Below are 24,662 nucleotides of genomic sequence, written 5' to 3'. Positions count from 1 at the left end.
TTAATATCGAACACTGTTATCTAATCATAAACACGTTGTTATCTAGTCAGCACAATGAGTATTTCACCATAAAAGACACAATTATCTAACGAGGAACCCGTTATTTCTAGTTGGCACAATGAGTATTTTAATATGGAACACTGTTATCTAATCAGAAACACGTTGTTATCTAGTCAGCACAACGAGTATTTCACCATAAAAGACACAATTATCTAGCGAGGAACCCGTTGTTTTCTAGTTGGCACAATGAATATTTTAATATCGAACACTGTTATCTAATCAGAAACACGCTGTTATCTAGTCAGCACAACGAGTATTTTATGATATCACCGTAAATTTCGCAGGTGAACCGGAATAGTTTAACCCGGACGAAGGCCGCAGCTGGTTTTGCTTTACTGACTTGCATGGGCCAGCTTGCTTAACTAACACAATGTAACCGCTGTCGTCCTACTTTTACCATTTTACCCCTCACCCCTCCGCTTTATATACCAACCTCCCCTCTCTCTTCTCAACCCAGCCTAAAACCCCTCTGTTCTCTCTCTCTCTCTTCTCTCATCTCCTCTGTTCGATCGCCATGGCTAAAGGTGGAAAGCTCACGAAGCTCAAATCCGTACTGAAGAAAATGCAGTCCTTCAAGCTCGGCCGCGGCAACGGAAGCTCCGTCGTGGCCGCCGCCGCCACCGCCTCTTCCGACGACGAGTCTAGCAATAACAATAACAACAGCTACGCCAAGGATCTCCGCCCGGTCTACGTCGGGAAATCTCGCCGCCGGTACCTCGTCAGCTCGAGCGTCATCGAACATCCGCTGGTCCGCGAGCTGGTGGACCGCTCCGGCGACGACGCGGACAATTCCGTCACCGTCGTCGGCTGCGAAGTCGTGCTGTTCGAGCACCTGCTGTGGATGTTGGAGAATGCGGATCCCCAGCCGGAATCTCTGGATGAGTTGGTGGATTTCTATGCGTGTTGAGCGGCGATTGGGCCGGGCCGGCTTGTAACCGTCGTCAAGTGGCGGAGGAGGCGGATTCCCATGTTCTCGGCTCTATTGTTCTTATGGTATATAATCAGTTTGTAAATTTTTCTTCTCCAAAAAAAAGTTTAATGATTTGCGTATTCGTAGCGTAGAAAATCGAAGCAGAAATAGTGAGAAAAATGGAAGAGAGCGAATTTGGCTGATCGGCAGTATGTTTCAGACTTTCAGTTCGCCGGCCGGCCGGCTGGGTTCGTGGCAAGGGTTAACCCATTTTTAAACATTTAATCTCTTGATTATAAGAGAATTTAGTAATGTGGGTAATTATATTATCTTAATCAAGGCTGTCCCTTTTGTTTCTTGTAATTCCATTCGTCAATGTAAGTGTTAATTTTCATCATAATGTTTAAGGGCATTCTTGTTTTTTTCTTTAATTTTCTTCTTCTTAGTGTGTTTTTTTTTTTTTTTTTTTTTTTTTTTTTTTTTTTTTCTTTTTAAGCAACTGAACTTATAACTTTTGTGCAATAAGACAAGTGAAATTCAAATATGTATAATTAAGCCATTAAGCAAGTAAAATATGTGTAATTTGACATTTTTAATTTTTTTTTTCTTTGGGTACAATTTGAGTATAAAATATTTCAGTCTTTCCTCCTAACTAATACACTGTGTAATACTCGATTATTCAATTACACACATTTTAAGTTCATGACCTAATTGCACAAAAGATATAAGCAAGTTTTTTTTTTTTGAATGCAAATATAAGCAAGTTAAGTTATTTATTTCACACTTTTTCATTTGATTATTTCAAATAAAGTGTTTGTTTCGAGCCACTTATCACCTTATTTCTTACTTTCTGGCCGGTTTGTAATTAGTTTCAAATATCAATTTTTCTTCTATTTAATCAATACAAATTGAGAGACATAACTAAATAAGTTGGAATTCTCATGAAATAGAATTCACATTTCGTCTCTTGAATGTCTGTGGCCTTCCTCATTATATTTTGTCAGACCATGAGGTGTCCTGAGCAAGTTCTAACTGTAAGAGACACCTTTAAGCCCGTATCATATTCAGACTAATTCCCATTTAAGAATAATGTTACATATATCAAATGTTGTCATTAAATGTTATGTTAAATGACGTGGATTAATATAATTACAATTTAAGTAATTTTGTGCAAATGAAAAATAGTACTAAACATTCTTTATTTAAATTATTATGGGGTATGAGATGGTTGGAAGGAGGGCCCAAAGTTGTGGTCAGCAGAAGACGACCAAGGGCAAGGAGATATTTGTCTGAATGTTAACCATGCATCCGATAGTAACATAAAATATAGTATTTTGTTGTTGTGTGATAGGTATGATTCCTTTTAAGTAATGAATATGTTATTTCTACAAAAGGTTAGACCCAACTCTAAGGGATTTTTCACCGCTTCATCTCTAAAATCTTGTGGAAGAGGCCAGGTAAATAACAGAACGTGTCTTAGGGTGTGTTTGAAAACTCGAAAATTAATTTTTGGATTTTCAGTGTTTGGATGTGCCTGAAAAATTGAGTTAATAGAAGTCATTTTCCACACACCTCACAATCGTCTCTGACCTTGGTTTCCGGCTGAAACCCAGAGCTGCCGGAAACCAGACCCTTTGATTTTCGCAACGGAAATCAGAGCAGCTCTGGTTATCGACGGGAACCCGCCGAAAACCATAGTTTTTTATATAAATTAATTTTAATAAATAACATTATTTTTAATATTACTATAAATATTTTTATATTCTAAATAAAACAATTAAAATGTTTAATTATACAATTCTACCCATTTTTCAGAAAATGAACAAAACACACCAAGTGTCGAGTCTCACCAGTGGCAGTGTGGGAGCAACCTCTCAAAGTGAGAGGGGCTCCTTGTGCGCAGTGAGCAAATGTCTAGTCTCTATGGTTTATGTTCAGTTAAGTTACCATGATTTACATCCTCCCAGATGCCCTGTCGGGCCGAGGTATAGAGAGCCCTTAGGGTTGGGGTTCAACCTTTTGGAAAGAATAAAACTATTTTCTGAAAAATATGATTTGTTTTCCAGAAAACATACATTTTCCAAAAATTATTTTCTCAATTTACAAACATACCTCTTAGTGAAATTGAGTGAAACTCATGCTATATATGTAGGATTGTAGGTGTCAACATTGCTGAAACTTATCTTACTTTGTCATTTGCACGGTTGAGCTGACATGGAAGTGTTATGGTATTTTATTTATTTTTTTTGAAGAATGTAATAGAAATTTTTTAGAAGAAGTTCAACTTTCATGAATGATTTGAATAAGTCACAACAAGGAAACAGTTAATTACCTACTAAATGTATATAGCTTAAATACTTGCGTAAATAATTCATTGATTTACTTATGGAAATTAAATCAGTTACTAAATTCAATATCTATAGATTTCATTGGTTTATGTATGAATTTTTTTGTTGGTAAATTTAATATTTCTTGTAGTGAATTAACACTATAACAAATTAAACACAAATGTAATAACCTACTTGTTACTTGTGTGAGATTTAAAGAAGTTTGGGGTAAGAGATTTAAAGAAGTATAATTTCATCCGCATTTGTAAGTAATTTGAACCTTGAACTTAAGATTAAATTTAAACTTTTTTTTTTTTTTTTTTTTTTGTCATTAGTGGATTTGAACCTATACCATGCATGCACCATGTATTTGCCAACAAAGCAGAACTTATAAATTTATTTTGGATTGATTAACTAGTTGAGATGTGTCTGACAGACTCTCATTCGCATTTGTGAATCTATTGATGTATGGTGATATACGTTGGGTTTAAAATATTTATGCATAATTATATTGAGCAACTCTGATCTAAATTATAATTCATTGTTTCAATTAAAAGAAAAGTGAATAACCAAATATACTAAAAAAAATACAAAGAAGTTAAATAAGAATTGTATTTTATTGTCGCTTGATATTTGTTTGCATTTGAACTTTGCTAGAAAATCTTCTGTTTCCTACTACTTAAAAAGCGAACAAAAATTTCTGATAACTTGTATTGTGTTGGTTGCCAGTGTTATTGATAAGAATTATTTTGGGTCTTCAAATTAAGCGGCCGAGAAATTGGTCAGCAACTCAATATCTAACCACAAACTTTAAATTCCTGACCACTTTTTAATGATCAAAAATCCTATTTTTTTTAGTAGTCATATGTAGCTAATTAGTATTTTCTGGATCATCAACATCTATATGGCAATAATCAAATGTCAAATAATTAATATTAGGTTTGTTTTTAAATCAACTAATGAAATGGCATTTAATTTGTTTAATTAGCTAAAACAAAAGGAAACTTGAGAAGGAAGGCAAGGCTAGAATTGAAGAAGCTAGACAAATTAAAGAAGATATATAATTGCAGCAGAAAGAATATAATGTTAAATCACAATAAGTTGTGGGTTGATAATGATACATGGACATCATTGTCCTCCCCATTTGGTCACATAAATTAAATTAGCATTCCTTCTTATTAGATGCATGCTGCTAGCTACCTAAGCTACCTTAACCATTATTATCACACAACTCCATTCCTATCTAACTTCTTGTGAACCCACCCACCCTTATACTTAACTGGATCCAACTAGCTTCTAAATATATACATTGCATGCACCATATATATTCATTCTATAATCAATTATTACAAGTGGCCTATCTTCTTCCACACCTACTTAATTGCAATGCAATCACACCTACTTCTATTTTTTTTTTTCTTAATATGATTTTTACGGTACATTACTGCATAAGAACTTAGACAAAATTAGGCGGGCAGAATCACAATACAACGAGTTAACCTGAGTATAGGCTTATGAAGCTAACATACGTGTGAGCTAGCATGCATATTAACATTTCTAAGAACTACAGAGACAGAGCAAACAGAAAAGTGACACATAATATTCCTACAATCATTATTAGTGATTCTAACATATGACCAGAGCTCAATTGTGAGAGCCATTAAATTGCGATATAGATTGAGAAGAGCAGTCAGTGTGTAGATGAACTATAGTTATCCCGTGACCCTTCAACCATGATAAGGCCTTGCATGTTAAGGTTTCTGCCATGACTGGTTACACATTTTTTTCTTAATATGGTATTTAATTTAAGTAAATTAATGAAATGGTTCATCGCTTATACTGGTTTCACCACTTTAGTTCTTGCATTTTAATTTTATTCAATAATTAGGGACGAAATCATTAACTTTCAGTAGGAGTCTAAAACTATTATTTATAGTTAGCGCTATCCAAGTGCGGTGTGCCAATATTCAATAATGTTTTTTATTGTCAAAATTGTATCTTTTTAAAGTTCTCCAGGAAACTAAAATATATAAAAATTTGGACGAAACAATACCTTCAAAGGACTAATTAAATATGTACATATTTAATAGTTAATGTGCATGGTGAAATCACTATGTATAATCGATGAACCATTTTGGTAATTTAATTAATTTTAAATGTAATTTGTTCAAAATAAGTATAATTAGGTAAATTGGTTTTATATGTTTCGTATTTAATGTTCAATTAACAAAATTTTTAACCGAGTAAGTGTAATTTCATCCAATGACAGTTCAAACTTAAATGTCTAACTTCTGCCTCCAAATGCTTGTACAATAATGTCACAACAAGGCAAAATTCATTCCTTCCTCTTTTTTTTTTCTTTTTTTTTTTTAGGTAATTGGTAGAATTATATTCAAACTCGTGGCTACTAATAAAACAAACCTTATAATTTATCCTGAATTGATTAACCAGTCAGCAGTATCTTGAGACCTTTATAAAATTTTATATTATTACAAAATGGTGTTTGGTGACCAGCTCGGCGTCACACACACACACAAGCATTTATTTAGAACCCCACTTTGCTAATTAATCATCATTGGTGTAATTAACAAGTACTAATAGCGCTGTGTGCATGCTATACATCATGGTACGGTACGGGGTATGCCTTGTTTTTTTGTGTTCTTAAAGCATAGATTATTAGGTGTTTTTTCATGAGTTTAAGGATTGATGCTTTGCAATAAGTATGTAAGAAGGTATCGCACTGGCAGTACCTTGTGGATTATTTTTGTGTCGTAGAAGTTTTATAACATATGATCCAAACAAAAGAAAATGTACACTTTTCATTATTCAAGCCAGGAATAAATTGAGGGATTACAATTTTTGCCCTTCTTTTTGTGTGACAGTAAACCACCAGTTAATAGTGGTTGGGTTAGGCAAATCGGCACATATTTATATTAGTACACGGAAAAGAGGTAATATTCAAAATGATCTCTCAACTTAATCATAATTTTAATATTAGTTTTTAATTGTTTATTCATCCAACACCATTTAGTCATCATTTTCATATTAGTCTTTTAACTGCTAATTCACCCAACACAATTTAGTCATCGCATTTGTTTGGTTATGTATTTGCAGGGCCGTCCCTGGGCAAGTCTGCCCAGGGCGGCCGCACAGGGCCCCCAAATTTTGGGGGCCCCTTAAAAAAAAAAAAAAAAAAACATAGTATTAGGTAGTTTAGGCTTCAATGCAGAAGACTACAAACAAAGCACAAATTAAAGCTCATAAACCTTTCTTCAAAAAAAGCCCAAAGCTCATAAACCTTTCTTAAAAAATAAAAAAAAAAAACAAAGACAAACACCGTATCGGAAAATTATGCTATGGACCCGTGTCTACCATGTGCATGATGGACACGCTATACATTCATAATTTATATACTGTACATTTATAATTTCTATACTGTAGATTCATAAAATTTATAATGTAGATTAATAATTTCTATACTACACATTCATAATTTCTGTACTGTAGATTCATAATTTCTGTAATGTATATTCATAATTTCTAAACTGTATAGTTATCAAATTATGAACACATAGTTATTAAATTATGAATCTACAGTACATAAATTATGAATGTGCAGTATAGAAATTATGAATCTACATTATAAATTTATGAATCTACAATATACAAATTATGAATCTACAGTATAGAAATTATGAATCTACAATACAGAAATTATGAATGTGTAGTATAGAAATTATGAATCTACACTACAAAAATTATGAATGTGCATTATAGAAATTATGAATCTACATTATAAATTTTATGAATCTACAGTATAAAATTATGAATCTACAGTATAAAAATTATGAATGTATAGCGTGTCCACCATGCACATGGTGGACACGGGTCCAGGGCATAATGCTCCCACCGTAACAATGGATTAGCTTTAATCTCTATTGAAAATGACATTTTGGAAGACATTGATATCAAAAGTTTGGTGGATGATTTTGCATCTAAGTGTGCACGACGCATGTCACTTTTTAAATGAAATTTTAGATGTATTTTTTTTATACAATATTTATATTTTAAATTTTTAACACAACTTTTTGAACAACTATTATTTGTATATAAAAATTTATTGAAAAAGGGGGCCCAAATCAAAATATTGCACAGGACCCCAATTTTTATTGGAACGGCCCTGTGTATTTGCTATAGTTGAAGTTGATAAGGGTGATGAAGATCGAAACTGAAAGAAGTGCTCCCCTCATCAACTAAAAAATTGCATGATTCTGATATCAAATTAAACGATATGTTATGTTTCAATTAAATATTGCGCACACACAGTGTGTGTGTATATATATATATATATATATATATATATATATATATATATATATATATATATATATATGTATGTATGTATGTATGTATGTATGTATGTATGTATGTATGTATGTGTATGTATATGTATATATATGTATGTGTGAGCATATATCCATTAATGTGTATCCAACTATCAGCTTAAGCTTTTAGTTAAGATGGAGCACATGTTTTAATTTGGTATCAGAGCCAGACCAAAGGTCATGGGTTCGAATTTTAGCGCCACTCATAAGCGACTACAGTTTACCGGTCCACGTGTTGCTTGGAACCCACCGCACACGTGAGGGGGCGTGTCCACGTGTTGCTTGGCACCCACTGCACACGTGAGGGGGCGTGTGAGCATATAACCATTAACGTGCAATCCAACTATCAGCTTAGGCTTTTAGTTGAGATGGAGCACATGCTTCAATTGTATGTATATACATATATATATATATATATATATATATATATAATATATATATATAATGAAAGGTTCGATTCAGTGCGGTTGAGTGCTTTCCGTGCGGGCGGTTGTACGGTTGATCAATGTGTGTGAGTTTTGTGCTTAATGTGCCTGAGATTTGTACTTAATATGGGTGAGTGTGTAATGTTAATGTGCGTGAGTTTTGTACTTAAGGTGTGTGAGTATTGTGTCTAAGGTGCGTGAGTTTTGCGCTTAATGTGCGTGAGTGTGTACTTAATGTGAGTTGCTGTGTTGTTGAAACTTTAAAGTGCATGAGTTTTATGCTTAATGTGTGTGGGTTTTGTGCTTAATGTGCATGAGTCGTGTGCTTAAGGTGCGTGAGTTTTGTACTTAATGTGCGTGAGTGTGTACTTAATGTGAGTTGTTTTTTAAAACTTAAGATGCGAGTGTTTTTGTGATTAACATGCGTGAGGCTTGTGCTTAACATGCGTGAGACTTGTACTTAGCATGTGTGAGGCTTGTGCTTAACATGCGTGAGGTTTGTGTGCTTAATGAGCGTGTGTTGTGTACTTTAAGTGCGTCAGATTAATGCTTAATGTGCGTCCACCCGCACAACCGCACGAGTAACCTCAAATGCACCTGATCCCATCTCCCCCCCCACACACACACACACACACACACATATATATATATATATATATATATATATATATATATATATATATATATATATATATTGGATCGGACTAATTAAGGTTACGTTGTTATCGAATAACGTTAACAATTGCAACCTTGCACGCTATCATATACGGATATACCCCTGCTTTACACGTACATTGTTGCGTTATGTTTTTGAAGATCATTATTACACAATATACTAATCAAATTCAGATACTAAAAAAGTATCGATGATATGTAAACTACATACTTATATTTAAAGAGAGTAAATAATGCTTAAATGGGATGTATCAAACGAGTGAAACATGATTCTCGTACATCAGTACTATGAGTTAGATTCTAGTTAACACCTTCTTGATCAAACCTGATGCACAAAGTCTTCTTAAAACAATACAGAGTAACTTATTTTGACACGCTATCCAGGTAGCGTTTCGAAATAAGTTACTAGTTTTTAAACTTTTTTTTTTATTTTTATTAATTTACAAAATGACACCATCTACCATTCAATAATCAAATTTTAATATCTTAATTTACTCTTTTTTATGCCTTTTAACACTTATTAGTTAATTTAATAATTAATTTTATTAAATATTTTAATTTTAATTAATTAGCTTGTTAGCTACTAACTTGTGCACAAGGAGGAAATAATTAATTAAACTCAAGTGTCGAGCGTAGCAAGAATAGTTCTAATAGCCAACCTGCATGAAATAATTGCAAGAAAGTTACCAAAATGTGAACTTTTTCAAGTCATATATTAAAACTTTAACAAAAGTGTAAAATGGTCGTGCGAGTCGCCTTAGACCAACGCGGCCTCGCACCTTAACAAATTTTATTATATCGATAACTATAGTAGATGTTGAATTATAAGTTTGAATTAGTATCTTTTCTTTTACTAAATCTTAATAAATAGAGCTGTTAATTAATAATATTACTTGGAGGGGTTATAGGATAACTCAATTAGTCCAATAACCAATATAATAAAGGCATAGAGCTCTAAGAAGCTGGACCAAAGGAATTTACTTGACAAGCGCCACCCAAGAGACCGATCAAGAGAGGACTAGACCTACAGAGGTTGCATAATAATTGGATGGTATAGTAGGATAGATGTGTTGATTGACGTGATTACGCATCAGTCTGATTGTTTGGCTTTCTTTTCGAATGGGAGTCTACCACGTCAAGTCTCACTTGCCACCTGTTATCATGTCGTTAATTTGTCGACTCCGATACTTCACTGATGGTATGTATTATCTTCTAATCACTCATTCACTATACATCACTACATAGTTCCAATTCACATTGAAATGATCGACAAATATAACTGAATTGTAATAACTCTATTAATAATACATTATCATATTCTAATATCTTATCTTGTAATATAACTCCAAGCACGACCTTTTTCCCAATCTAATTTAACCTATCATTACCAAAATAGAATATGAAACCAAAATACCAATAACACCAAAAGCAACAATAAAGAAAGACAATTATCAAATATGGACTACATACCATACATTCTTCCCACCATTACCAAAAACCCAATCCAACAACGAACGTACTTCATTTGCATTTCATCCTGACATATTTTGGTTCCAATCCAGACATTTGCACCACACTTTAACTGACACAGTGTCACGTAGCAGCAATTTTTTTTTTTTTTTTTTAAGGATTCTTGTAGTGTTGTACAAGTTGTCGGATCGGACCATATTACTGTTTCAATTCTGCAGGGGAAGAGTACAAAAAAACTTTAGTCTATGTGGCATAGTTTATGGTTTTAATTACGCTGCTAATGATTAGTTAGCTGGTCCTAACTTTACAACTCCTTTAATTTAATTAAACATAAATTATTGTTGTTAATCCACCCAACAGCTGACACCCCTTTCTTTTTTTCCTCGAAGTGGAAGACACGAAATTAATAATAATTAATTAATCTAGGATTATATTATATTAGTACAACCTTATTATCTGTAACGCGGTTGCGGATGATGATGATAATCCAGATTATTCCTATCTGCCACTCCCTACCTTGACCACATACTTCTGTGCTTCCCAACACCATCCAAGATATTCTTAAAAGCTTAATCAAGTTTGTTTAATTTGTTAGCATTATATTATTGTTGTTATGTGTAATCTTCAACTTTATTCTTGTTTTGTACGTAAGTGTGGTATTATTGGTGCTTAGCTTGTAGCTTTTTTCTTAGTTTAAGAATTGGATGGGGTTTGCTTTGATAATTGGGTGTGATGAGTGTGAAGCAATGGTGGACAATGATCTTACTCGAATTAATTGAGGTTAGATATGTTTTTTTGTGCAACGAATTCGATCTCGACCGAGAGATAATATTGATAAAAATCAAAATTATAATTTTCTGTATGAGAATTTTGTTTCACTTTGAATATATATATATATATATATATATATATATATATATATATATTCACATTTTTGGTAAAAATTAACATTTTTCAAATCGAATCATGTATTAAACAAGCTAAATCATGTATTAAACTAAGAAAATGATTAAAATTTAGCTTGTTTAATACATGATTCGATTTGAAAAATGTTAATTTTTACCAAAAATGTGAATATATATATATATATATATATATATATATATATATATATATATATATATATATATTGAGTTTGAACATTAACACCAATTAGATTTTGTGCAATGAATTTGACTGAATGAGTGTTAGCAAGAATGAAATCCGTGATCTCTAAATACAAGAACACCAATTCGGATTCGAAAGGGGTAACTGAGTGATGGAGTATGATTCTTGTACTTAAAGAGTTAAAGATCACAAATTTCATTCTTGCTAAGACTCATTCAGTCAAATTCATTGCACAAAATCTAATCGTTCTAGTACGATACAAATTATTTCTCTTATGTGATTTATACACAAAAACAAGGTTTTGAAGTGAAACCAAACATGCAATAGTCTTCTCTAGTTTTGACAATAGATTGATGGTAGAATTAGTTAGATTTGAAAGAAGTGAGAATAACTAACTAACCATATATAGGAAAATAATAATTTTTTTAAAAGAAAAATAAGTCGTGACATATCACATCAATCGAAAATAGAAAGTGAGAGTATACAAAATATTACTCCTATGCAGTAGTTCTAAAATTGGTAAAAAAAAAATACAGTATATATATACAATTCTAGTGATTTTGACGCGACAAAAGGGGGGTGTTTGGAAGAAACTTGGAAGTGAATAATGAATTGGTGATATAGATTGGAATTGATGGAAAATGACAAGAATACATAGTAAAGAGCGAAGACCACCGGTCTTTGCGGCTTTATACGTTACCATACACCCAATCATGTTCCTATTACATCATACATTGGTCGTTGCATGTCGTTTTTCCTTTGTCCCTCTGCTCTTTCCTCTTATGTTCATATTGTGATTAATATATTTTTTTTTTTTTGGATATATTCTGGGTTTTTATCGTCAGATACAGTGATTAATTTTTTCGCTTAATTGTAGGCACTACATTTAGATTGGACAGTTAGCTTGGAGATTTAAGGCTGCTCTATACCGAAAGTCAATGATCGAACCATTGACCTTTGGTTAAGGATGGATGAGTCATTTACACTCAACTACACTCACAGGTTATTTGGCTGTGTTTGGTAAATGGTTGTTAACTGTTGAGTTATTTAGAAGGTATAACTAGTCGATAACATTAATTGATTGTAGAAAAGTGTTTGGTAAATTAGATGTTAGCTGATAGCTATTTTTTTTTCTCAAAAAGCTAATTGAAAAAGTTGTTTTGAGCAGCTTTTAGAATTTTAGCATTTTGAAGTTACAAAAAGCTAATTAACCAAACACTTATATTGATTTTTTAACCAAATCAAACAATTAATAGTGGTTAAATAAACCAAAATTGATCTATATGCTAACTATTTTATCAAACAGGGTCATTGTGATTAATATTGTTTATTTGTAATTTAATTTAAATTTTCATCCAAATAACGACTAAACATATAATTGAGACATTAATTAAGTTTTGTCGAATTAGCAGAACCTTCATCTCTCTATTACAATAAAACATAAAGAACCAATAACACCTTCAATAAGACTCAAACTCACGACTTTTCAAATAAAAATCCAACCTAAATACCATTAAACCACATAGTCTTAATACTTACATGTAATTTTATATTTGGTTTTTGATTATTAATTTGGTCAAACATAATTACTTGAATTGTTCACGTCGATCAATTCCAAACCAAAATGTTTTATGTGCATAGATATGTGAGCCCCTAACATGAATAATTACACAATCTTTCAATGAAATACGTTTTTATTTGATCTAAAATTTACGCACTCAAAATACACAACAAACATGATATAATAGTTTCTCACATTTTAAATGGTCAAACTTCCCTTGCTACCAAAATTTATTGTTAAACTATAACAATGAGAATCTTGTTTGGCCTAGCTACCACGTCACAAACTTTGTTGTAATTCAATTTTTTTAATTTTTCCTTTTTTTTTTTTGTGGAAAAAAAAAAAAGAAAAAAGAATTTTGGTAAACTCCTCCACTTTTCACCACATTATTTTTTATCGTCGTATTTGAAATATGTCAAATTACTACTACAGAAAATAGATACTATGATGATTTTTTGTACACATATACGGTGATTTACTAAGTGACTTATAGGTGGTCAACATAATAAATAAATAAATATTATATACATCGATTGTTTTTTTTTTTTTAAAGAATACATTGGTTGTTTAGAACCGCAATCTATTAAATACTATATACGGCGGATATTTAGAACTGCCGTATATTAAATATCTTATACGGTTACTTAATACACGACGACAGTATTTAAACGCCATATATGATTTTTTTTTTAAAAAAAAAAAAACATATACGGTAGTTCCATATCTTAAAAAAAAAAAAAAAAAAAAAAAAAAAAAAAAAAAAAACCTATATATAGTTATTGATTTTGTTTTTATAAATATTATTAAATTGATCATTACTTACCTTGTCTAATCCATCATCTAATTGTATTTGATAATATCATACATATATTTAATCACATAATAACCACACTTAAAGGCTCGGAGTTATTTAGAGCACCATAAAAAATTTATAATATAAAATTAATACAATATAATCATGCTTTCTAGCAAATAAAATGCGATAACTATTCAACCTTCTTCATTTAGTAAATTCTTTAATTTAGTAACGTGGAAAAAAATCGAAAAAAAAAAAGGCTAAGGAATTTTTTTTCAAAAATAAAAATTGTAGAAACTAAATGGAAAGCATGTTATAGTGGATAGATTATATTTTAAGATGGATCATTGACAAATATTCATTTTCAGTATATTAAAGATTTAATTTTTATATACTATAAATTTAATTTTAAATAATATACTAAAAATAAATTTGTAATACACTAAAAATAATATTTAATATTTTTTTTAAACATCATGATTTTTACAAGGTAGTATTTGTCCACCAGAGTTCGATTCTATGACCACCCATTTAGAATGGTAACAGATGTGTCATTATACTACATAGTAGTTGGTAATCAAAATGCATTAACTATTCAACCTTCTTCATTTAGTAAATCTTTTAATTAAAAAAATTCAAAAAAAAAGGATTTTTTTTCTCAATTTTTTTTTTTTGAAACTAATTAAGTTAGAAAGCATGGTGTAGTGGAAAAATTATATTGTAAGATGGACCATTGATAAATATTCATTTTTAGTATACTGAAAATTTATTTTGTACATACTAAAAAAATTAATTTTAAATAATATACTAAAACTGATATCTAATACACTAAAAAAATATTTAATATTTTTTTGTAAAACACTCGTGATTTTATTTTACAAAGTAGTGATATTGTGACCACTTATTTAGAATAATAACAAAGAGGCAAAAACTTGTGTGAGACGTCTCACGGATCTTTGTCGGTTAAACGAGTCTGGTCAAAATAAAATATAATACTTATACTGAAAAATTTAATACTAGATCATGAATAAAATGTTACGGAGTAATTACTTATATTGAAAAATGTAATACATTTTCCTCAAAAGTAATACATTTGCCTTTATAAGTAACAAACACTTGTCAACATTACTTATTATAATGAAAATTGTAACACTTTTACATCAAAATGTAAAAGTATTATAATTTCCTACGTAACAAAAAAAAAAAAATACTTTTTTCCTAATTTGTATTAGGCACGATCCATCTCACAAATCTGTGAAACAGTCTCATACAAGTGTAACCCTAATAAATATGCTATCACACTAGTAATTAGCAAATACTCCATAATATTTAGTATCTGTTCTATACTTCTCAAATAATTTCAACTCAACCATTAGAGTCGAACCTATAACTATCCATTTAAAATGATAATTGAGATAACATCACACTACATAGTAGTTGACAATAAATGTCAATTTAATATACTCCGTACTATAGAGTAAAAATGGAGCAGGTTTATATAATATAATGATTGGGTGTAGTGGCACTGTGGCAGTCTTGCAGAGGAGACCAGCCCACGTGTAAGTGGGCTTAGTCAAAGCCTGAGGCGGGCCCGCTTCCTCGTCGCCCACAGACTCATCTCCGAACCGTCAAACATCACTCACTTCTCAATCTCACGTTAATCCTCATCGTCTACTCCTCTGCTTTGTCTTCTTCCTATCCGGTCAGCTCAGTTGATCATGAAAGTAAAATTTGAAAATAATAATTTGAAATCGAGTCTTATCAGTAGTGATATGAAAGCTCTGATCCGTTGTTGGATTAAAAATTTAACTTTTTGAGAATAATACTTTGTCTTCTCCTGGCCTCCCTCTAGTATTATTATTTTTTGGAATAAGGGTCAAATAGGCCACTCAATTGCACATCAAAGTGCAATTAGGCCATTGAACTAAAAAAGAATGCAATTAAGTCATTGAACAACACAAAAACATGTAATTTAATCTAAAATGACTTGTTTACCTGATATAACAAGTTACCGATTTTAAATTTTTTTTTTATAATAATAATTAATTAGAATACAAAAAAAAAAATTAGAAACTGCCAGCCGGAGACGAATCGTCTCTGGCCGGCTTCGTCTCCTTGGCCAGAGACAAACTTCCATCTCCAACCATGGAGACAAAGACCTTCGTCTCCATTGCCGGAGACGAAGGGTTCGTCTCCATAGCCGGGAGACGAAACCCATAGCCATGGAGACGAAGGTCTTTGTTTCAATGGCAGGAGACGGATCGTCTCCAACCGGCAGTTTCTGTTTTTTTTTTTTTTTTTGGTATTTTAATTAATTAATTATTATAAATTATTTTAAAAATTTGTTTTTAAAATCGGTAACTTGCTACATCAGGTAAACAGGTCATTTTGGGCAAAATTGTATATTTTTGTGTTGTTCAATGACTTAATTGCATTCTTTTTTAGTTCAATGGCCTAATTGCACTTTGATGTGCAGTTGAGTGGCCTATTTGACCCTTATTCCTTATTTTTTTAACGTTTAATTACATGATGTAGGAATGTTTTATTGAATTGATAAGATTTCTATGAAAGTTATTAATGCTTAATAATGAATGAGGTACAGTGTATGTAACATCCCCGTCTGTATATAGTCAAGCACCAATCATGTTCGTATTTCTTGTAATGAAAAGCCAATACAAAAGCAAGAGGACTTTAAGAGGAGGAGGCGGTCGGGAGAAGCAATTCCGAGCGAAAGATTGTGTGATTGTCGGAGTGAATGAATTTGTGGGTTTTAGTATAAAATTGGAATTACATGTACAATTAGTTAATTTGACTATAGAGTTACAAGTTATGTTTAATGGGTTGTCCTTATGCTGAATTTGAGACTTCATAAACGTAGTATTGATGAGAAGTAATTTGAAAGTGGCTACATTGTGGGATTATATTTTATCATAACAACCTTGACCTTCGTGAGCTTATAGAACGAGATTGAAACCGTCAAATTTGTGAAGAGCTTATTCAGCCTGTTGAGTAGTTAACAACACACTAACCACATTGAAATGCAGATTTGTTTTTTGGATTCACCTCTTTTAGGTTTTAGATTACTTTTGTTGTATAACAAAGTCGAAAAATCCATATAATTACTATCCAATTGTATGCATTGAGTAACGGAACCCTATTTTATAAATCTAGCTGAAAAGAAACTATAAAGAGGTGTTAGATTGCTTTTGATAGTGGTGATACATAATTTTTGTAACTACTCTTTAAATTCATTCTTACATGTAAAAAAAAAAATATTTAATCTTGATTAAGTTTAATTAATACAAAAAATACATATTTATATTTAATATATTATATACTGCTTCTACCTGATAGGGTAAAGATGAGAGAAAGAGGCGATTCGGCCCACAGCATATTGGGGAAATCCAGTGGGTCCGAAAGCTGTCATCACAACTCAGGGGGCCAGCAGCAGATCAGATTAGCTAGATGAAGTTTTATATATATATATATATATATATGGTTGAATTTGCAGTCATATTTATGTGTACACTTTATATATATTTGTAGTTTTGCAGATAGCAGAAGTTGGTAGGTAGTCCACTTAGCTTCCACTAGTGTTACAGCCATATACATAGTCATAGCTGAATCTAGCTAGCTAGCTAGCTAGGAATAACAGTCTGATCGATCTGAAGCTAAATCCCTGAAATGAATTTGCACCAAAATCTTCAAAAGTCATACTGCATGCATGCATGCAAACTGGGTCACCATCACCATCACATATATATATATATATATATATATATATATATATATATATATATATATATATATATATCACATTCACACCTTTCCTCTTAAGAAATTAAAGGTTAGGACTTAGGATCTTATTAATAAAACTTGTTTACAATAATTATAAAATAAACTACACTCTTAACTGTATAATAATTATTAAATTGATCCAGTACTTTTTTAAAAGTTAAGGCTCCGTTTGGTTCGCGAAAAGTATTTGAGGAAAAATGGAATTGAAATTTTATGGAAAAGAAATTTCATGAAAAAAGAAATTACCGGGAACTCGGGAAGATAAATTATATTGTTTCGTTGGTGAAAAATAAATTATTGGGAAAGTTGGTGAGGACATAATTGTCCTACTTGTTGTATTCCTCATTTTTTAGGAAAATGTTTTTCATGAACTAAACAAAGAAAAATTTAGTTTTCCTCAAATTCAAGGAAAACATTTTCCATGAACTAAACATGCCCTCAAGTCTAAAACCCTTAATCGATAAATTATTGTGGACAGCTGAGATTATTACTTACATTTTACAAGAGGAACTCATTCTCATTTCATTCTGCCCCTATATATGTATCAGCTGATCTCATTCATGGAATGATTGGAATCTATACACATGCAAATTCATGTATATGTTTTGTTGTTAAGCCAAGATTTTCCTGTGCATGCATCATCAATATATAGACAGTACGTTATTGTTTAAAACTGAAGAATGTTGGGCTATATAGTAAGTATAAATAGTGTTTTGGTGTTGTGTCTTTACCTTTGCGAACCAATTATTTAGAGAGAGAGAAAACTAGGTACTGTAGTTGAAAAGTATATATGTAACTCCAAAAGCGCACACACACGAGCAAATTGGAACATGGCATGTTATTTTATGCCACCATAACTCTGTGGGCTACTTTAATTTGTCTATCTCAAAGAGAGAAACAGGAGAGAGAAATGTATATATATGTGTGTGTATGGCATTATGGATGTTGTGGTTGGACGTATATATTAGTGACTAAGTATTTGAGAGTTTGTACTTTGTAAGTCAATTGAAGTATATTTCGTTATTTACCTTCTTTATTTATTTCTAGGACACTAAATGTGAAGTGTATTTAAATTTGACGTTTAAACTTATTATGAATATTGTGATGATAAAGAAGAGAATTATTATTTTTGGTCGAACCACACTCCTCAATTAATGGATTAGCAACCCACATCAAGACTAATATCACATTCGTTCTGAGCAGGACTTCAAGGGTGACAAAACACTTCATTATAGGTTTTAAGATAATTATTTCAAATTTCAAATCCAAAATAATCTATTATTAAACTAAAAGAGATATGCATCATCTCATTCACACCTAAGAGAATGATTAAAACGATGGCGTCAGGTCGCAAGATTAGCTCAATTAGTTTCACTGATCATCACCTTAAAGTTTTACTCCAACAACAATATGAAGTTAGTGAAAATGAAGACCCCTCAGTATCACTAAAGTATATAAGTAGGGGTGAAAACTTAAAGAACCAACGGAAACATAGAGCATAATGCTAACTCATACTATGAGTTAACCTCGTCTTGTGATTTTAAAAGCTTAAACTATTTAATGTACTTTTTTTTTAAGGTTGTGGAAGGATGAAGGATTGAGTTAAAAAGAAAACAAGGTTGGGAGGGTGAAAGGAAAAGTGAGAAATGCATAGAGAAAAGAATTGAAGAGAGCATATATATGATTATAAGATTTAAGGTGAATGAACATTTGGTGAACACGTACGTTGGATCGGCCACTTTCGGCGTGTATTTCGGATTTAGCACATGTTACCTACTTTTAATTTGGTCAATCTCTCCAACCATCACCATCGGATTCAGCACATTCACTATTTTATAAAAGAATTAATTTCACTTTTGGTCCCACGATTTTTGATGTTCTATCACTTTTGGTGCACAACTTTAACATTTTTTAATTTTGGTGCCTAACTTTGTTATTTTTATCAGTTTTGGTCCTTTTGACCAAATTGACAGTGAAATGTTGCTGGATTTTATATTGTTAGGGGTAAAATCATCATCCCAAGGAAACATCTTCAATATCTAAACAAAATCACTGGAAAATCATATCTATAGGTGTTTGATAATGAGAATAATGGGGAAGACGGACAGATCTATGAGATTTATAGTTTCGACCATTGGCAAACTCTTTTTTTCCTCTTAATATGATTTTTCTTTTATTTAAATATTGAAGATCTTTCCATGAGATGACGATTTTGTCCCTGAAATATAAAATCCAAAAATATTTTACTGTCAATTTGGTTGGAATGACCAAAACTGATAAAAATAACAAAAGTTAGGCACCAAAATTGAAAAAATTTAAAGTTGTGCACCAAAAGTGATAAGAACTCAAAAGTCGTGGGACCAAAAGTGAAATTAATTCTTTATAAAAAAGAAAATAATTAGATGATCAATAATATGTATATAATAATTGAGAGACTAAAATTGTTATTTCACACACATATAAAAAAAAAATTTGTAATTTTTTTATATAATTGTTGGAAGAATTTGTGTAATCATATTAATTTTAATTAATTAGTTAAATTATTATCAAATATTATATTAAAAAAGTGAGTTAATACTACATGGGGTCCTTTTAGTATAGTGATTTTGTCACGTTTAGTCCTAAACTTTAAAGTTGATCACTCGTTGTTCTTCGATTTTCAAATTGTTCATATATGGTCTAAGTTAATCACTCATGGTCCTTCAACTTTCAAAATTTAACAAGTCGGGGGACCACGACTGGTTAAAATTGTAGTTGAAGGACCATTGGTGGTTAACTTGGACCACAGATGGTAACAATTTGAAAGTTGAAGGAGGACCACGACTGGTTAAAATTTGATAGTTGAAGGACCATGAGTGGTTAACTTGGAGGTATGGATGATAACAATTTTAAAGTCGAAGTACCACGAGTGGGTAATTTGAACGTTTACGACTAAACGTGGTAAATCACTATACTCGGAGGACCCCATATGACATTAACTCTTAAAAAAGTATAAACATTTTTATTTACAAAACTCGAACTCCAGCATTTTCAATCGTTATACGGTGGTTTAATGTCGATATTGTAAAGTGAATCACTGATACACATGTTCATTTTTAATGTATTTGTAATTTATTTTTATTGTATTTCTTGTTCATTATATTTTGATACACATTCTTTTTTAGTATACTACTTAACAATGAAAGGTAACACACTAAAATGAACATACAATATACTAAAAATGAACATATTTTAGTGATTCACCTTACAATTGTTATGACCCGCGTCCAAAATGACACCGTCTAATTTTATTTTATTTTAAATTACTTCCTTCCTTGCCGTTAACTTGGCATTTGTCTTCAGAATTCGTTCCTCTATATTCATAATTTTTGAACTCTATATTCACAATTTTTGAACCCTGTATTCACAATTTTAGAACTTTATATTCACAATTTTAGAACTTAATATACAAAATTACAGAACTATATATTTATAATTACAAAACTTTATATTCACAATTACAGAATTCTATATTCACAATTTCATAACTCTATAATCACAATTAAAGAATTTTATATTCACAATTACCGAACTCTATATTCAACAGTACAACACAATTTTGAAATTTATATTCACAATTTACAATTTTTGAACTCTATATTCACAAATTTTAAACTCTATATTCACAAAATAAATAAATAAATATATATATATATATATATATATATATATATATATATATCATTAGCGGAAAAAATAGTAACACTAACAACATCATTATTCCAAACGGGTGTTTTGGACCTGGGTCCACCACCCGAGTCCACAACATAATTTGCTCAACACTTTACATTGGGTTGCAATTTCAATAAACGGGCAAGATTAGTCCAAGAATTGACAACCTCTAGACTTACAATGGGCCTGTTTCTTCCCAGCAGGACTGCAAACAGAGCCCATGAGGCCCATCTAGCAAACTCACGCAAATTATGCCATGGAATCGTGTTCACCGAGAAAGGTGAACACAAGGCAAAATGACGTCGTTTTTAGGCCAAAAAAAAAAAAAATTCGCGGATGTGAAGTTAACGGCGCGCGTTTGATCAAATTATGAATTTTCTGTTATGAGATTATGAATTTTAGGAAAATTCATAATCTCATAACAGAAAATTCATAATCGCATAACAGAAAATTCATAATCTCACAACTGAAAATTCATAATCTCATAACAGAAAATTCATAATCTTATAACAGAAAATTCATAATCTCATGGTTCCAAAGTGAATGTGTAGGCATGGTTCCAAAGTGAATGTGCAGGCATGGATTCATAATTTATGAATGTCCTTAATTTCGGACGGGAATATGTAGGCATGGTTCCAAAGTGAATGTGCAGGCATGAATTCATAATTTATGAATGTCCGAAATTATGAATGTAATGAAAATTCATAATCTCATAACAGAAAATTCATAATCGCATAACAGAAAATTCATAATCTCATAACTGAAAATTCATAATCTCATAACAGAAAATTCATAATCTTATAACAGAAAATTCATAATCTCATGGTTCCAAAGTGAATGTGTAGGCATGGTTCCAAAGTGAATGTGCAGGCATGGATTCATAATTTATGAATGTCCGTGATTTCGGACGGGAATGTGTAGGCATGGTTCCAAAGTGAATGTGCAGGCATGAATTCATAATTTATGAATGTCCGAAATCTTTGTTCACCTCAAATTAAAGTGAAACTGCAAAATGTGAAAATAAAGAAGAAAAATCACGCAATTAATTAAAAAAAAAAAAAAAAAAAAAGAAGATAACGGTGTACTAACACCGTTAGAACCGTGTTCACCATGAATGGTGAACACGGTTCCATGGCATAACGTCTGGCAAACTCATGGCAAATTTTCAATCATTATTGTGTGGACCATATTTTGTATACTGTAAAATAATGTATATTCAATACAAAAATAATGTACATTTAGTACAAAAATTATGTACATTGTATTTAGGGGAAGTACATTATTTTGTACTGATTGTACATTATAAATATAATGTACAATCATTACAACAGTAATGTATATTTAATATATTAAAAATGTATTTTTTGTAATGATCCATGTAACATTGTGTGGACCTGGTCCACACAATAAATTGTCACAAATTTTACTGTGGACCATGTAGTATCATAGATCATGAAGTATGTATCATTTTAAATACATTTTAGTTTCATTTGACAATATTGTTATGTTTTTTAGTTTCATTTTCCTTCTATACTAGTTTCAATACAGCAATACTAAAGTATCATTTTAATTCTATTATAGTTTCATTTTATAATATAGATTTTTGCTTGAGTTCTATTTTTTTGTTTCATTTTCCGCACACAAAAGTTTAATTATAGTAATGTTGAAGTATTATTTTAATTCAATTTCAGATCATTTGACAATATATGTTACTGTATGACTCTGAAATTTAGTTTCATTTTCTATGCAGAGTAGTTTCATTATAGTAATACTAAAGTATTATTTTAATTATACTACAAATTCATTTGCCAATAATGTACTCTATTTTTTAGTTTCAGTTTTCACACACTAGTTTCATTATAGTACCACTAAAATATCATTTTAATTTTAGTACAGTTTCATTCGACGATCATGATCCACACAGCGATGTGTTAACCATGATGCACTGTATAAGAACTCGCAAACTCATTGCTACCTATGTCCCATCTGATTTTAAAAAATTTAAAAAAACAAAAAAAAATTACAGACTTACAGTTGCTTCATGCCTAAATTGATAAAAAATTTTAGCATTGGAACTGTTTGGCGTAGGATATGTAATTTTTTTTTAAGTAAATACCCAAAATGGTCCATCGACTATAGCTAAATTCACAAATTGGTCCTCAATTTTTAATTTCACCCAATTAAGTCCTTAACTTTGCAATTGTGACACGATTTGGTCCTCCATCTAATTGACCGTTTGTTGACTGTGATCGACGATCTCCAGAAGAACCTTCAGCTCTCGTTGGAGCACGTGGAGGTCTCCAGGATGACGTTGCACCGGTTCAGAAACACGTCGTCTTCTTCGCTCTGGTACGAATTCAACTACATTGAATCCAAATGGAGGATGAAGAAGGTGACCGGGTTTTGTAAATTGCTTTCGACAGTGGATTCAAATGTAACAGTGCGGTCTGAAAATGCAACCGGAACCTTAAAAAACCGACGATGGACCATGAAATTACATATATATCCTCAAAAATCACAGTCAACAAACGGTCAAATAGACAGATGACCAAATTGTGTTAAAATTACAAAGTTAAGGACTTAATTGGGTGAAATTGAAAGTTAAGGACCAATTTGTGAATTTAGCTATAGTCGAGGGACCATTTTGGGTATTTACTCTTTTTTTTTTTTTAACAAAAATATAATATTTTTCTATGCGATAACATACAACAAATGATTTCCTAAAAATATATGAAACATAATATTAATGCATAAAATATTTTTCAAAACTTTGAATTGACTTTTTAAATATGTGGTAATATATCAGTTAATGATAACATATAAACTTATATAAATCAGTATACCAAATATAAATTCATAATAATTTTAATCACAAGATTATTATTATTATTTTGTTGAAGGGCAATTAAATTAAAAGTTAAATTAAATACTATTATCAAATCCTCATTGCGGATATTATGCTGATGATTCTGTAAACATTTGCATGTTCATAGATACTAAAGTTTATATAAATTTACTGAAACTGGATCCAGTCAGCACTCACACATATGAACTTACTTAACATTTGATGAGATTAAAATTTGCAGTTGCATAGTTTGATTCTTACCGATAATTAAAATGAAAGTATGGATTTGATTTTATTATGGGGATCTATAGAGACTAATTAATGACTCAACAGATAACGTTAAATGCCAGTGTGCACAAGGGATCTGCTCACTTTAGATATACTCTCCATACTACCACCGTCGAGGTTCAGACCTTAGTCTCTTTTTCTAAATACTGTCTACTGGAACCACTGAACTAAACCCGTACCGGCATGATTCCACCAAATTTCAAGTGTAGGGGCAGCGAAGGATTTCAGAATTAAAAACTAGTATTATTGACTCTGTTATAATGTTGTATCTGTTCATAACTACCACGAGATTAATGTAACTGAA

The 24,662-nt window shown here is 31.3% G+C and overlaps 1 protein-coding gene across 1 annotated transcript; it reads left to right on the top strand.

The window, feature by feature from the left end:
• Positions 1-508: 508 nt before the first annotated feature.
• LOC109192222 lies at positions 509-1,401 on the top strand. The gene has a single exon (XM_019342790.1). It carries the CDS (start codon positions 575-577, stop codon positions 965-967), a length of 393 nt encoding a protein of 130 aa, XP_019198335.1. The 5' UTR covers positions 509-574; the 3' UTR covers positions 968-1,401.
• Positions 1,402-24,662: the final 23,261 nt, after the last annotated feature.

The sequence above is a fragment of the Ipomoea nil genome, unplaced genomic scaffold (assembly GCF_001879475.1).
Source record: "Ipomoea nil cultivar Tokyo-kokei standard unplaced genomic scaffold, Asagao_1.1 scaffold1770, whole genome shotgun sequence".
NCBI classification, from domain to species: Eukaryota; Viridiplantae; Streptophyta; class Magnoliopsida; order Solanales; family Convolvulaceae; genus Ipomoea; species Ipomoea nil.
This window is presented reverse-complemented; position numbering and strand designations above follow the sequence as displayed.